A 14,999-nucleotide genomic window follows, 5' to 3' on the forward strand; every position below is an offset into this window, starting at 1 on the left:
CTCGTGGAGGTGCGGTGCTCCGGGGAGCTGGTGCTATTGTGCTTAGGAAGGAGGTCTGTCCGTCCGTCCGTCTGTCCGGCCGGCCCGGCCCCAAACGGGGGCGGAAGAGGGGCGCGGCCCGAGTAAAAATCCCGGCCTGTCCCGGGTGGGAGTATGTACAAGGCGGCGGGGCGCAGGCGGGGGTGGGGGCGGGGCGGGCCGGCGGCCGCAGCCCCCACCCGAGGGCCCCCGCATCTCGGGCCCTACTCGTAGAATCAGTACAAAATAGGTGCTACCTAAACGTTCCTTCTACCTGAATTCGCTAAGTCGGTTATTGTGCTGCTTAGTTATGGGGGCGGGAGGGGGCCCATGGCTTTCCACGGCGGCAGCGGGGTGTGGGGAGAGGCGGGAGACCCTGGCCGGCCCACAGCCCTCCGGCCTTCTCCTTAGGTAGGTAGATAGGCATGTGGGGTAGGGTGGGGTGCCTGTGTGTGCGTGTGCATGCGGGTGTGCCCAGCGCAAGTGGGGCAGGCCCCAGCTTGGGAGCTGTGTGAACACCAAGCTGGGATGTAGGGGTCTTGGACGTGGGCTCTGCTGTGCCGGCCTCTCAGGTCCGGGTCCCCCACTGCAGGAGCAGCGGAGTAGCAGCTGGGCTTGGTACCCACGGGGATGGGGCTAGCCAGGTCAAATGCTCCAGCGTGCACCTTTTCTTCTGGCTTGGAGCCCTGGACTGACGTGACAGAGCCCTCATTGCCAGGGGATGGAAGGAATGGGATTCGGCGCGGGTGGCCCTGGTGGCGCTGGGCCTTGGGGCCCTCGGTCTGTGCCACCTGAGCTGTGCACCCAGGCCCAAGTCAAAGGCAGAGCCCCACTGCCCCCAGCACTGGCTCGGCGCTGGGGCGGGGAGGAGTGAGGGGCCACGGTTAGGTCTAGGGACCGCAGCTCTCTCTGCACCTGCGGCCATCCCTGGCCCACCCAAGCCCGTTGGGCCCGTCACAAACATGCACACACACACACACACACACACCCCGCAGGTCGCCACGTCCCTAGCGGACTCAGAAGGGGGCCTGGAACATAGTTGGTGCCTAATGAAGGATTGGTGGGTGATGGACGACTGAAGGAGGGGTCTTGGGGGGCAACCACCCCGCCCCGCCCCTGAAACCATTACACCCGCCGGCCTCTGCCGTGGGGGGGAGGAGGAGGAGGAGGGGGAAGAAAGTCTGCGCGTCCGGCCCCGCGCAGCGTCCCTGATCTAGGGGCCTATGGGGTGGTGGGGCAGGGGGATACCTGATTCTCAGTAACTCTAGAGGCGGCGGCAGCTTCGCATGCAGTGCGCATTATTGCTCTATAGTCGGCTTCGGACTAACTAAGAGGGACAGGGAGCGGGCAGCCCCGGGAAGGGACGGGAGGTGGGTGGGGCTGCATGCAGTGACGTCACAAAGGCGGCGGCCAATGGGGCGGGCCCTTGGGGCGGTGTCGCCGCCGAGGCTTTGGCATAGACCGGCGTAAGTTGGCAACAGAGTGAGGGCGGGGCCTGGGGTTCCAGGGAGGGGACCGGCCTCTGAGAGGCGGGGCCTGAGGCTCCCAAGAGGCGGAGCCCGGGTGGGGCGGGGTTCAGGGGCGGGGAAAGTGATCCAGGACATCCCAAACCCCTGGCGTCGGCGGGAAGGATAGGGGCCGCAGCGCCCCTTCCCTGACCCGAGTGCAATCCGTTCATAAATATAACGTACAAATACAGAAAGAAACCCGACGCATCCGCAACCCCCCCCAGGGGGCTTTACCCGCAAAGCGAATACAGAGAGGTGTGTAGAGGGCTGTGTCCAGGCCTGCCTGCCGGGCCCCAGAAATCCGTCCTCCAACACCGAATGCCCGGGTACGAGGGAGGGGGCCCCGGGGCAGGGCGGGAGCGGGTTCTGAGGAGGTCGGATAAGTCCATGCGATTTGATATGCGTCATTATTATTCGTTATGGAGGACAGAGCCCGGGAAGCTGGGCTGGAAGAATTCGGATTTGGCAGGGGATGCGAGGCGAGGGTAGGAGAGCGGCTCGGACTGAGGCCCCAGAAGGAACCCAAGGGAGAGAGGTGCCGCCATCCGCCCCCCTCCCCGATCCCCAACGCGTCTAACACTCCTGGGGTTCAACGAACACTGAGGAGTAGGGACGCCTCTGCAGCCCCCCATCCTGCCCCTCCCCCGCCTGCTGCTGGGGAGGGACCGGCTCCCTGGACGTCTAGGCCGCAGGCCTGGCCCTGGAAGGCTTGGGAAGGGGTGGGGAAGACCTGAGTCTCTGCGACACGATCCAGGGGCGCAGAAGAGGGAGGAAGGGGGCGCTCCCTACCTCACCCCACCCCGGTCTTCAGAGACCTAACTCGGAGATGAGGTTCGGTTCTGGGTCTCCTCGACCCTATTGCTGGGAAAAAGCCTGGGGCACCCTGGAGGGGAAGGGAGGGGGCTCGGGGTGGGTCTCCCCTCGGGACCCTATTGCTTGAAGGGGCCGGCAGGGCCCCCGGCGGGCGGGGCGGGGCCGGGCCCCCTCCCCCTATTGCTGTGAGGAGGGGCCCGCCCTCCGGCCCCTCCGCCCGTTCGCCGGCGGAGACCTCCCTGGGGGCCCGTATTGCTGAGAGCCGACCCGGCCGGCGGAGGCCACGCCGCCCTAGGCCTGCACGGGGCTGAGCTGCGGCGGCGCGGCGGGCGCCGGGGCCGGGGGACCGGCGGCGGCGGCGCCCTTGAAGCAGGCCGACTCGTAGTGCTTGTTGAGATAGGACTTGAGCGCGAAGCTCTTCTTGCAGCGCTTGCACTGGAAGTGCTTGAAGGCCGAGTGCGTCTGCATGTGCGCGCGCAGGTTGGAGCGGTCGGCGAAGGCCTTGCCGCAGTGCGCGCAGCCGAAGGGTTTCTCGCCGGTGTGGGAGCGCATGTGGCCCTGCAGCAGCCAGGGCCTGGAGAAGGCCTTGCCGCACACGCCGCACTTGTGGCGCAGGTCGTGCGTGAGCAGGTGCATGGCCATGGCCGGCATGGACACGTACACCTTGCCGCACGTCGGGCAGCGCCGCGCCAGCTGACTGTCCAGGCTGCGGTGCGTCTGCTTGTGGCGGCTCAGGTTCGACGATGTGGCGTACGTTTTGCCGCACTCGCCGCACGCGTGCCGGCCTCCCGCGCTGCCGGCCCCAGGCCCCGCACGCGCCTCGGTGCTCGCCCCCGCGCGCGCGCCGCCCCGACCCCCGGCCCCCGATCCCGCACCGCGCGTGCCTGCCCCGGCCCCGCCTCCGCCGTCGCCGTCGGGGGCCGCCGCCGAGGCCGTGGAGGGGGCGGCGGCGGCATTGGCGTTGGCGGCCTTGCGGCGGGAGCGCCCGTCGGTGATGAAGAAGGTGTCAGCAGCGTAGCCCTCGCTGACCGCCGCATCGCCGTTGATGTAGCCACCCGCGGCTGTGGCCAGCTCCGGGCGCGGGGTGGGCGGCGGCGCCGAGCCCGCAGCCGCCGGGCCCAGCTCTCCCCGCACGGCCGCAGCGTACATGGGCTCCGGGGACGGCCCTTTGAGCAGGGCCGCCTCGGCGTCGCCATCGTAGACAGAGGCAGGCCCCGCGTAGTCGTTGAGGTATCCTAAGGGCCGAGGCGGACAGACAGAGAGACAGCGGGAGGGGAACCGGGCAGCGGGCGAGACACACACGGGAGGGCGGCGGGAGACAGCGGGGTCCGGGAAGGAGGGAACAAGGAGGACAAAGAATAAGGGGCCGAGGGACCGCGGGGCAGGGAGGATGGAGACGGCAGGGAGGGGAAGAGAGGAGAGGAGAGATGAGACAGGGCCCGGCCCGGCCCCGCCCCACCCTCGCAGGAGGAGGAAAAGAGTCGCATCTTCGGGCGCGGCTGCCCCCCCCCCACCTTCCGCGGAGCTTCAAGGTCAGGGGGGAGGGGCGGCGCTTCCCTCGCCCTCCTTCCCCTCCTCCCCCCCTCCTCCCCCTCCCCCTCGGGTTCTCCCCACTTCAGCAGTTTTCCCTGATTATGCAACACACTGCAGACCCGCAGCGCACAAAGCCAGGACCGCCTGTCCAGGGACCCCGTCGCTCCCGCTCTCATGGCTCCCAGCGGCTTTTCCACTGTGCTGAGAACCCACGCCCAGCCTTGATGTCGACCCTCTCCAGTGCTCGAGGTCTCCCAACAAGCCCTGGAGAATTCTACCTCCCGCAGACCTTCTAGCACCTCCCTTTCATCTCCCAGCTCTCCCACTACTCACTAGATTTGACCACCTTCAGCTCCAGCCCTATCTCCCTCCATCCACTCTGCTTCTGCCCCCACTCCCTTCAGTCATCCTGCAGCCTTGGGTCCTACCTTGTTCCACATTGCCCTCTTCCCCCAGGCCCTAATCCTTTATGGGGGCCTTCCTCAGCCCCAGGACAGACGACCAGGAAGATGCTGCATTGGAGACAGTGCCAGGGCGTCCACCAGGGGACACCTTCACAGGGACAAACTGCAGGCAGGCAGCATTATTCATGCCGGTAACTGCAGCTGTTCTCAAGGCATGAGATGGATCTCACAACCTCAAAGTCACAAATGCACACCCCACACAATACAGGCTCTGGCTTCTTCAGGGTTACACTCAGCCTCTCAAACACTGTCAATCCTGGAGTCCCCTCAGGGTGGGTTGCATGCTGACCCAGGCCTGTGCCACCTACTCATGCAGGGTCAGACATGCAGCCACCCAGACACTCTCAGCTAGGGTCACCAGTCACATGGGCGCAAAGCAGCCTCAGAGTCACATGGTCCCATGTAGTGGCACACAGGCAGGCACACACTCATACAGGGTCACACACAAGCGCACACAGTCACATGGCCACACGCAGTCACATGGGCACACACAGGCTCGCACACAGGCTTATGCTTCTTCAGGTCACACTTGTTTTACCACCCCAGGCTGCTGGCACTCTCAGGCCCCTTGCCTGCATGCTAACAGTTGTCCTTGAATTTGGGCGACCTTACACAAAGAGCCTCCCCCTGCCTCCAGCACTTTGGACTTCCCGGCCCACAGCCCACCTGCCCACACCCTTCTCCCTGACCCTGGATTCAGGGAAGAAGACACTGCTGCTGCCTCGGCTGGGACCTTTGCCCTGACAGGTGGGCCGCCCCCACTGGACCACATGGCTACTCCCTGGAGCTCATAGCACTTCCCTGATGGCCCTAGCAGGGGGTCCTGGAGGTGTAGCCAAAGAAGAGGAGAGGGCTCCGAAGCAGGCTCAGCTTCCTGAGTGTGGGTTTGCATGCATCGCTAAGTCCTGTCATGTCAGCAGGTGTCCATGCTGTGTCGGTCAGGGTGTGGGTCAGTGTGTACCTTCAGGTACCTCCTGTTCCTGCCCCCTGTTCCCCACAGTCTCTCCTGCATTGACACTCTCGCTGCCCAGCCTTGGCTCTGTTCTGGCCTACCTCTGCCTTCCCCTCTCCCTACCCCCCATCTCCCTCCCCTCCAAGCCCCACTCCAGCCACTGCCTCCTGCTGGTTCTGGTTCCCTCGGGTCTATTTCCTGCGGCCCCTGCTCCCTCCAGCCCCACACTCTGGCCCTCTACCCCTTCCGGCCCTGCCCTGGGCCCCTCGCCGCCCCCAGCCTCATCCCAGCTCACACCTTTCTCCTGCAGTCGCTCGCCGAGGTCGCTTCGGGCGCGCCCGTAGGAGCTCTCGAGGTCTGCCGAGGAGAACGTGTCAAGTTTGACCTTCTTGACCAGGAAGGATCTGGGCATGATTCCTGCGGGGCTCCGGCGCTGTGGGCCTGCGGAGCCGGGACGCGGGGGGGCTGCGGCCGCGGCGGGGCCCCGTCACCATCCGAGGGGCGGCGGAAGCAGCACGGGTCCCCACTCTGGCCTTTGGGTGATGCCGCGCGAGTGCCGTCCTCTCTTCTGCCTGCCTGTCCTGCGTTTCCTCCTCTGCTCCTCGGGATCCCTTTTCTTCTCCTTCCTTCCTTCTCTTCTCTTCTTCTATTCTCTTCTCTCTTCTCCTCTTCTCTCTTCTCTTCCTTCCTTCCTTTCCTCCTCTGGTCCCGGCTCCCCAGCCCGCAGTGCCGCCCCTGGACAGGCGGGGGAGGAGGCTGGGAGGGCGGGGAGGGGGGGAGCGGCTCCGTCCCGGGCCCGGAGGCTGCGAGTGGGTGCAGGGCTGGCCCGGCTCCGCGGCCCCCTTCCCCTCCCCCCCGCCACCGCGGCGGAGCCTCAGTCAGCGACCCCCCATGCCCCCGGAGGTGGCGGCGCCGGGCCCGGAGAACGGGGCGGCGGCGGGAGTGCCGGCAGCTTCAGCACCGCGGCCAGCGCCGGCCCGGCCAGCACCTCGGCCAGCGACCGGGCGGGTAAAGCCGGCGCGAGCTGCGAGGGGCGGGCCGCGGGGGCTCGGCCGCCGGGAGGGGGTCCTCGGAAGGGGGTCTCTGGGAGGCTTGCTTTATTGTTCTGCAGCCGGAGCGAGCGGCGGCGGCGGGCGGCGGGCGGCGGGCGGCGGGCGGCGGGCGGGGGTCCTCGGGGGGAGGGGTGCGCTGGGAGGGCGGGCCGAGGGAAGGTGGGAGGGAGGGACGGGGGCTCCGGGGGCGGGGCTCGGCCCTCCGACAGCTCCTGGGCCCGGCCTCCTGCACCCGCGGCCGCCTCTGCCTGCGGCCCGGCCCAGCCTCCGGCTTTTAAAGCCCAGGAGCTGCGGGAGGGGGTGGGAGGAGTGGGGGAGAGGACGGCGGAAATGGCTGCGCTGGGCCGGGCCCCCGCCAGGATCTCCTGGGAGGGGTCTTGGGGATGCCGCGGCCCGGCTTGTGTGGAGTTCCCCCGAGAGACTCCAGGAACGGAGGCCCAGCTGTCCGCGGCATTGTGGGGCGTGGGGGGAGAGGTGGAAACAGGCCTGGGACCCACGAGCCCGGACTTGGGATCTTTGGGTGAGGAACGCAGGGCGGACCCCAGAATGGTCCGGCCAGTCTAGCTCTCGGGTGTGGAGGCGAGGGATCTGCGGGGGCAGGTGGGGGAGGCGGGAGGCGAAGGAGCGAATGCTGAGGCAGCGAAAGTGCAGTGTGGAAGTGCTGCGCTCGCCCTGTGCCGCAGTGGCTCCCTGCCACTCGGTCACCCGGGCTGACCCCGCACCCGCTGGAGAGGCCTCCTCCACCCCCGCCTTCCTCCCAAGGGCCGGAGGTCGAGCGCAGCGGCGACGCACCGAGCGGGATGTGAAGGGGGAGAGGGGCTGCTTTGCCCTTGCTCCAGAAATTCGGTTTCACTGGTGGTTTTCCGCCCTCCCGCGCGCCTGCAGTTCCCCCACGCGGCCCCGCAACCAGGCGGATAACCCTTCCCCCGGCCGCCCGCCCCGAGTTTGCAGCCCCCATGACGTCAGGCCCAGCAGCCAATGGCTGGCGCGGGGGTGCGGGGAGTTCCGGGCCGCACAATGGCCGCGCGCGAGGACATATGTCCCCAATTAGGGCCCGGCGCCGCCATTGTCCCCTCACCCTCCCCCGCCCGGAGGTTCGGGTCTCCACGCTCCGAGCGCTCCCCAACGCGGCCCTCCGTCCCTGAGGACCAAGGTTACAGGGGTGGCTCCGGGAGTATCCGGGCGGTCCGAGCCGGGAGCCCGTGCGCACCCGGCGCAGAGAGCGGTGACCTTGTGCGGGGCGGCACGGCGGTCCCGCGGACACCTGCCGGGAGCGCGCGGCGGGAGGGCCGCACCGGGGGCGCGCGTTCGGGGGCGTGCCGGGCGCGCTGAGCTCAGCGCCCCGCCGCCTGCCCGGCTCCCCGGTTTCTCCCGCATCTCAGCCCAGGAGCCGAGTGAGCGGGGCTGTGAGCGAGCCAGCCCGGCGCGGGGGCGCGGCGGAGACCACAGGCCCGCTTTGTGGCGGCGGCTCAGGCCGCGGCAGTGGCGGGATATTCATCTTGCGTGGCAGTTGCTCCCAAGGGGCGGGGGCGGGGCGCGGCTGGCCCCTTATCGCAGAGCCGCAGCCGGCGGGGCCCGCAGTGGGGGCGGGGACGGGGATCCCCCTCGGCCGAGCCACTCGTCCCTGCCCCCTCCCAGGGGGGCCAGGCAGAGGCGCAGCCGGAGGCACGGGCCCAATTAGCATTTTGATTGCGGGACTGGGGGGGCCCATCTGGACCGAGGCCTAATTACCGGGCTAACCCTCGGGGCGCCAGCGGGACGGGCCAGGCGCACTCCCTTCACCCTGGGTTCCCCGCCTCCCGAACAATCCGCCCCAGTACTGCTCTCGGACCACGTCCCTGTCCCCTTCCGTTATCCCAGTGGCCCTGTCGCTCTGTCCGTGTACTTTTGCTCCTCCACCCCTTCCCTCATTCTTCCACTCCCCTACCCTGTCCTTTGTCCCTCCCTCTGCACCTGTTTCCTCAGTCCCATTCCTCCATCGCCCTTCGCTTTTCCCTCATTTCTGTTCCTTCATCCAGCTTCTCGATTCTTCCATTCCTGGTTCGCTGTCCCAGACCCTGCCTGTCTGTCAATTTCCCCGTCCCCAGGCTCCCAACCCTCTTGACCGACCGGGCGTCAGAGCACCGACACATGTGTCCTACGGCCCAGGCGCTCCCAAGGGGATCATTTAGGCCGCCCTCGCGCTCCCACTCGTTCGGGGTAGAGCCTGCAGCCCCTCGGGGCGCCCAGCGGGGAGGGGCAGCTGGGCCTAGGCCTTGGCCATCAGTCCGAAAAGGCCAGGTTGTGGAGCACACATGCGGCTCGGAAGCAATTACTTAGTCCTCTCCACCCCACCTCCTTTCAAGCACCCTGAGGTCGAGATCACTGTGTTGCAGGAAGGGGGACCCCTCCCAGGGCCTGAGAGCGGGCTCTTGTCTAATACTCAGAAATGAACTGTCCGAGGAGACACATGTGCTGACAGAGCAAGAGACTTTATTGGGAAGGGGCGCCCAGGCGGAGAGGAGGAGGTTAAGGGACCCCAGGAGGACTGCTCTGCCACGTGGCTCGCAGTCTTGGGCTTTATGGTGATGGGGTTACTTTCTGGGTTGTTTCTGGCCGATCGTTCTGACTCACGGAACTTTCTGGTGGCACATGCAACCGCTCAGCCAAGATGGGTTCCAGCGAGGAGGATTCTGGGAGGTTGGTAGGACGTGTGGACTGGCGTCTCCTCTCTCCTTTTGACTTTTCCTGTATTCTTCCGGTTGGTGGTGGCTTGTTAGTTCCGTGTTCCTTACCCGGATCTCCTGTCATAAAATAACTCATGCAAATTGTTACTGTCTTTGCCTGGCCAGGGCAGGCGGTTTCAGTCAGTGTTTCCCCTAACAACTCCCCCTTGAGAGACTTCGTACTCAAGATACTTCTTGGGGATTGGGGCAGAGGTCTCTTTCTTCTGTAACTACTTCCTGCTGAGAGGGGGCATAGTGTTGCCTCATAGAGTAAAAGTCTGTCTCCACCTGATCAAAATTTGGGGTGAGGGCTGCAGGATGTGTGACTTTCAGCAATACAAGGACTTGTCTGAAATGACACCCATAGTGTCAGCTAGTTATTTCCTTGGATGTCTGAACCATAGCTACTCCATTTTGACTTTTAATTGTAATTTTCTCCTTCATAGCCAAAGCAGATGTCACCATTAATGATGTTAGTGTTTCTCTAGGTATGAGAAGATGCAAGAGTTTGGACTCATAAAATCTTCTCCTGAAAATACCTCACTATCTGAAGGCCTGTCCTGCCAGGTTTTCTCAGAGCACAGAGCGCCTCATTCCTGATCTCTACCCTGAATTCCTTTCAGGGGGTGTTGAAGCTCAGTGGCTGTAGTGGCCATTGACTTAATCCTTGCAGAGGCAGACGGCAATTTTCAGTTGGCAGATCCCCTTCAGGGTCATAAATTTCAGCATGGTTTGGGGGGCATTTCATGACCATTTCATCCCACGGTGCTAGGAATGCGTATTCCCAGGTCCGGTGAAGATTTCACTGACAGGCCACTCGGTGTGCCGCTCTTATTGGACTAGGCCTTACGAGTAGCCCAAAAGCCTCTGGACTACCTGTCTAGTCTAGTCTCTTATGGTGCAGGACAGTATTCCCTCTTGCTGCTCCTTCCCATATCCAGACTTACACTATAACCGTCATTGATCTTATGCGGAACTATACATTATCATTTTGTCAGAGGCTCAGTCACACATTTGGTAATGCAAGAAACAACAATTTTGTAAAACAGGCAATATAAAAAAATTATATGGCTAGCAGATTAGTAAACTCATAAGCAAGAATATAAGCCAAGAACTTCCATTAGGTGCAGCCCAGCATATCCCAGTTCGTCTGACTTAGTCTGTTCCGTACCAATCCTTATCTTTAAGGGAAGTTATATATTGGCGTTGTCCATAAGGCCCCCAGGCCAGTTTCCTAGTGTTACTAGACTGATTTTCCTTACTAGTAAGATTTAATTGTTCCCAACATAGAGGAGCCTCTAAACTTAACTTACCACAGCCTGGTGTTAACTACATAAATCCAGCCCATGATTGCGGGAGGCCTTATTCCTTGGCGGAAACTCTGCTTGTTGCTCTAAATGAGCTTGAGTAACAGAAGAAAACTCGTGTTTATGGCCAGGGTCAGAGCAGGCATTATTAATTGGCCAGGTGAAGGGATTCTACCTAGTAATATCAATAGTTACCTGAACGTGACTATAATTTTTCTTTTAAAGTAAATTTCCAGGTTTCCCTGGTGGCGCAGTGGTTAAGAATCCGCCTGCCAGTTCAGGGGACATGGGTTCGAGCCCTGGTCTGGGAAGATCCCACATGCTGTAGAGCGAATAAGCCCATGCGCCACAACTACCGAGCTACTGAGCCTGCACTCTAGAGCCCGCAGGCCACAACTGCTGAGCCCCTGTGCCACAACTACTGAAGCCCACGCACCTAGAGCCTGTGCTCTGCAACAAGAGAAGCCACTGCAATGAGAAGCCTGTGCACCGCAACAAAGAGTAGCCCCCGCTCACCACCACCAGAGAAGAGCCCGCACACAGCAACGAAGACCCAATGCAGCCAAAAATAAAAATAAATTAAATAAATTTTTAAAAATTAAAAAAATAATAAATTAAATTTATTTATTTATTTTAAAAATGTTTTAAAAATAAAGTAAATTTCCTCAGGGCCAACCAATGGGCCTTGGAGTGGAGAAATTCACCAAGGTAACCCAGAAGTACTAGACACAGGTAATTGGTCACAAACCCAACAATTGGACTGATTTTTAAAACCAGCATAGGATCGTGCCCGTGATAGGAGAACATTTGATTCATATGCAAGAAGTCAGGAAAACATTAGAAATGATTGTATGAGTCGGGTCGAGGATCTTGGGCAGTCTGTCTGCTTCTGATGTTGTCATCTTCTTGCCCTAGTGTGAGTGTAGTTTCTCCTCTGAGCATTGTTTTCAGGTGAGTTTTTTTTCTTTTTAAAATTTATTTATTTATTTCTTTTTGCCGTGTTGGGTCTTCATTGCTGCACGCGGGCTTTCTCTAGTTGTGGCGGCCAGGGGCTACTCTTTGTTGCGGCGTGTGGGCTTCTCATTGCCGTGGCTTCTCTTTGTTGCAGAGCACGGGCTCTAGGCGCACAGGCTTCAGCAGCTGTGACACGCGGGCTCCGTACTGGTGGCTCATGAGCTTAGTTGCTCCGCGGCATGTGGGATCTTCCTGCACCAGGGCTCGAACCCGTGTCCCTTGCATTGGCAGGCGGATCCTCAACCACTGCGCCACCAGGGAAGCCCCTTAAGGTGGGTTTGAGGTCAGCCGTCCTCTCTGTAGGCCAGTCCAGTGCAGGGACCCTTTATGAGTGGAAATTAATCCGAGTCAATTCCCTTCGGTTTCACTGTGCATGAGCTAGTTACGAGTACCTGATAAGCGTCCTTCCGTCCGGGTTGGAGATAGTTTTTTAAATTATGTCTTTTCCAGTGCGCGTAAGCCCCCAGTCGCAGGTTGTGGTGCATCTGATCTTCAGCCAAAGATAGATTACTGAGATATGCTTCAGAAACGAACTTAGAGTGGCCTTCAATTAAATTTTACATTAATATAGCCTAACAGCAAAGAACTATCTGGGAGGTGAGTCTTAGTAAATACAGATCTCCATTAACAAAAGCGGGATTTAACATTCATTGAAACATAATCTTTTTCTCTCTAAAATTACCCTCTTTTCTACCAAATGTAACCAGATTAAGACTAATTTGTTTGCAGAATAAGTCTGGTCTCAGTACTCGGCCTGATGACTTATATAACTGTAACTGATCATATAGACTTGCTGAAATTTTTATAAGGAGTCTCAGACTGGACTTTTAAAAGACCTCTCAGGGCTAGGAAAGTCATGCCAAGGGCTTATCACAGATTTTTGCCTAACAAATATAGGTGAATTCCTCCCTTTTCGAGGTCTCCAAAATACCTTGGGATTTCTGTACCTGCTAGTGAGGTAGCCTTCCTAATTTATCTGACAAAGCTGCTGGGAACCTAAGAGTTTCCAGTCTCTGGAGGGAGCAGATAGGAAAAGATAAATGTTTCAATTCTGCTTACAAAAGTATAATTTACCAAATTTCTGTAAGTCAATGAGTTTGAGGGGAAAGTTTCTGTATACCTGGAAAACACAGATTTAAACCAGTAATTTTTCAGATAGAAACCATAAAAATTACAACCGTATTCACCAGTTCACTCAGTCCTACGTAACTAACCCTTTTTGTTAACAACTTTTTGAAGCCATCAGGTTTTCCATTAGAATTCTTCAATTTGTTACCCAGTTCAGCATTATGGTCTGAAAGTCAGAAACCTGTATTTATCCAAAAGTCCTTTCTATAAATCTTCTTGAAGAGGAAGCATTTCTGCAAAGGCATTCGAGTGAAACCATAACTGTCTATAATGACAAAAGACTTAAGAAGGCACGTTTAAATCTGATTACAATACAATTGACAAAGAAACTTGATTACTGCTGTGACATACAACACTTTAAGATAATAGCTAGCATAATGACTGAGAACATTTTACCAGGACATGTCAGAATTTTAGGAACTGCCTATAATGTCTAGGATATCTATATTAATAACATTTACCATACAATATAACCTAAGAAGATTTATTACTCATTTGACAATACTTCCCATGTAACTTAACATACCAGATGAACTTAGTTTAATATTTTTCTTCGGGATGTTTCAAGGGCCCTTTGAAGCATCCCAGAGTTAGCTAGAGGTAAAAAAAGGACTTCATTAGAATTTGATTTAGGAAGTTTTGTCAAAAAAAATTAAAAAGGGTTTAGAACACTCAGTCACGAAGGATGAAAGGTCTGTGAAACAATAGTTATTCACTTAGCCAAAGTAACAATAAAGACTTCAAAGGCAAATACAGAACAGATCACTTAAAAGGTAAAGAAACTTGAAATCTGTTATCAAACACAGTTCAACATTTTAAGAAATCTTGTCCTCTTAAGAGAGAGAAAAGCCAAATTCAAGTTTTGCGCCCACTTACATTTAAAATTCTTTTACTTGGGCTTCCCTGGTGGTGCAGTGGTTGGGAGTCCGCCTGCCGATGCGGGGGACACGGGTTCGTGTCCCGGTCCGGGAAGATCCCACATGCCGCGGAGCGGCTGGGCCCGTGAGCCATGGCTGCTGAGCCTGCGCGTCCGGAGCCTGTGCTCCACAACGGGAGAGGCCACAGCAGTGAGAGGCCCGCGTACCACAAAAAAAAAACAAAAAAAACACACACACAGGCCCGGCCATCCTAATCAGACACTCCCTTAAATACAAGATTGAAGACTCTCAGGGCTTCCCTGGTGGTGCAGTGGTTGGGGGTCCGCCTGCCGATGCAGGGGACACAGGTTCGTGCCCCGGTCCGGGAAGATCCCACGTGCCGCGGAGCGGCTGGGCCCGTGAGCCGTGGCCGCTGGGCCTGCACGTCCGGAGCCTGTGCTCCTCAACGGGAGAGGCCACAGCAGTGAGAGGCCCGCGTACCGCAAAAAAAAAAAAAAAAAAAAAAAAAAGATTGAAGACTCTCAGAAAACCTCCTATGGAGACACAGAACTTCAGATCCGAGTACTAACAGAGTAAATAGAAATATGTCAGGTCTTCAGAGATTTCAAAGGGAGGAGAGGAGGCCAGGTTGAAAGATGAGGGGAAAGAGGGGGGACAAAATGGGTGGCCTTACAGACGTCTCCAGCCACCTGCAGACGTCCAACCATTACGGGACTTTTCCCTGGGCTTCCAGGAAGGGAGGACGGGAACTTGGCCCTACCAGAAACCAGAGACCAGACCACACCAGAGCCAGAGTTCGAGTTCTCTGCCCACCGGAGGTGATCAGGCTCCGAGGCCCTTCAACCGGACTCCCGCGTCCAGGACCAGGACAGAAGAAAAAAGGGTAGGATAGGAGGGGTTGAAAGAGGAAAGAGAGGGGGTAGGGGAAGAGGTCAATAAAGTCTGTTGCTCCTTACCCGGTCGGAGCACTCTGGCCAGTCGTCTGCGTCAGGAGGAGACCAGGAACAAAAGGGTCCCAGTTGTGGCCGCTGGGTCTGGTCCATCTGCGGGCGAGCTGGTCCCCGAGTACCCCGAGTGATCAGGATGTCAGTCGTAGCAAAGAAGGGATCCCACCAGAGTTGCCATTTGTTGCAGGAAGGGGGACCCCTCTCAGGGCCCGAGAGCGGGCTCTTGTCTAACACTCAGAAATGAACTGTCTGAGGAGACACACGTGCTGACAGAGCAAGAGACTTTATTGGGAAGGGGCGCCCAGGCGGAGAGCAGGAGGGTAAGGGACCCCAGGAGGACTGCTCTGCCACGTGGCTCGCAGTCTTGGGCTTTATGGTGATGGGGTTACTTTCTGGGTTGTTTCTGGCCGATCATTTTTTTTTTTTTTTGCGGTACGCAGGCCTCTCACTGTTGTGGCCTCTCCCGTTGTGGAGCACAGGTTCCAGACGCGCAGGCTCCACGGCCATGGCACGGCATGTGGGATCTTCCTGGACCGGGACACGAACCCCTGTCTCCTGCATCGGCAGGCGGACTCTCAACCACTACGCCACCAGGGAAGCCCTGGCCGATCATTTTGACTCAGGGAACTTTCTGGTGACACATGCAACCGCTCAGCCAAGATGGGTTCCAGCGAGGAGGA

The 14,999-nt window shown here is 59.0% G+C and overlaps 1 protein-coding gene across 1 annotated transcript; it reads right to left on the minus strand.

Annotated features, from left to right (window-relative positions):
* Positions 1 to 214: 214 nt before the first annotated feature.
* SCRT1 (scratch family transcriptional repressor 1) lies at positions 215 to 5,700 on the minus strand. The gene is made up of 2 exons (XM_032610408.1): positions 5,586 to 5,700; positions 215 to 3,574 (listed from the first exon to the last, which is right to left on the minus strand). The coding sequence occupies exons 1-2, from the start codon at positions 5,698 to 5,700 to the stop codon at positions 2,631 to 2,633; spliced, it is 1,059 nt and encodes a 352-aa protein (XP_032466299.1). The 3' UTR covers positions 215 to 2,630.
* Between the last annotated feature and the right edge of the window lie 9,299 nt (positions 5,701 to 14,999).

Source organism: Phocoena sinus, chromosome 17 (genome assembly GCF_008692025.1).
Source record: "Phocoena sinus isolate mPhoSin1 chromosome 17, mPhoSin1.pri, whole genome shotgun sequence".
NCBI lineage: Eukaryota > Metazoa > Chordata > Mammalia > Artiodactyla > Phocoenidae > Phocoena > Phocoena sinus.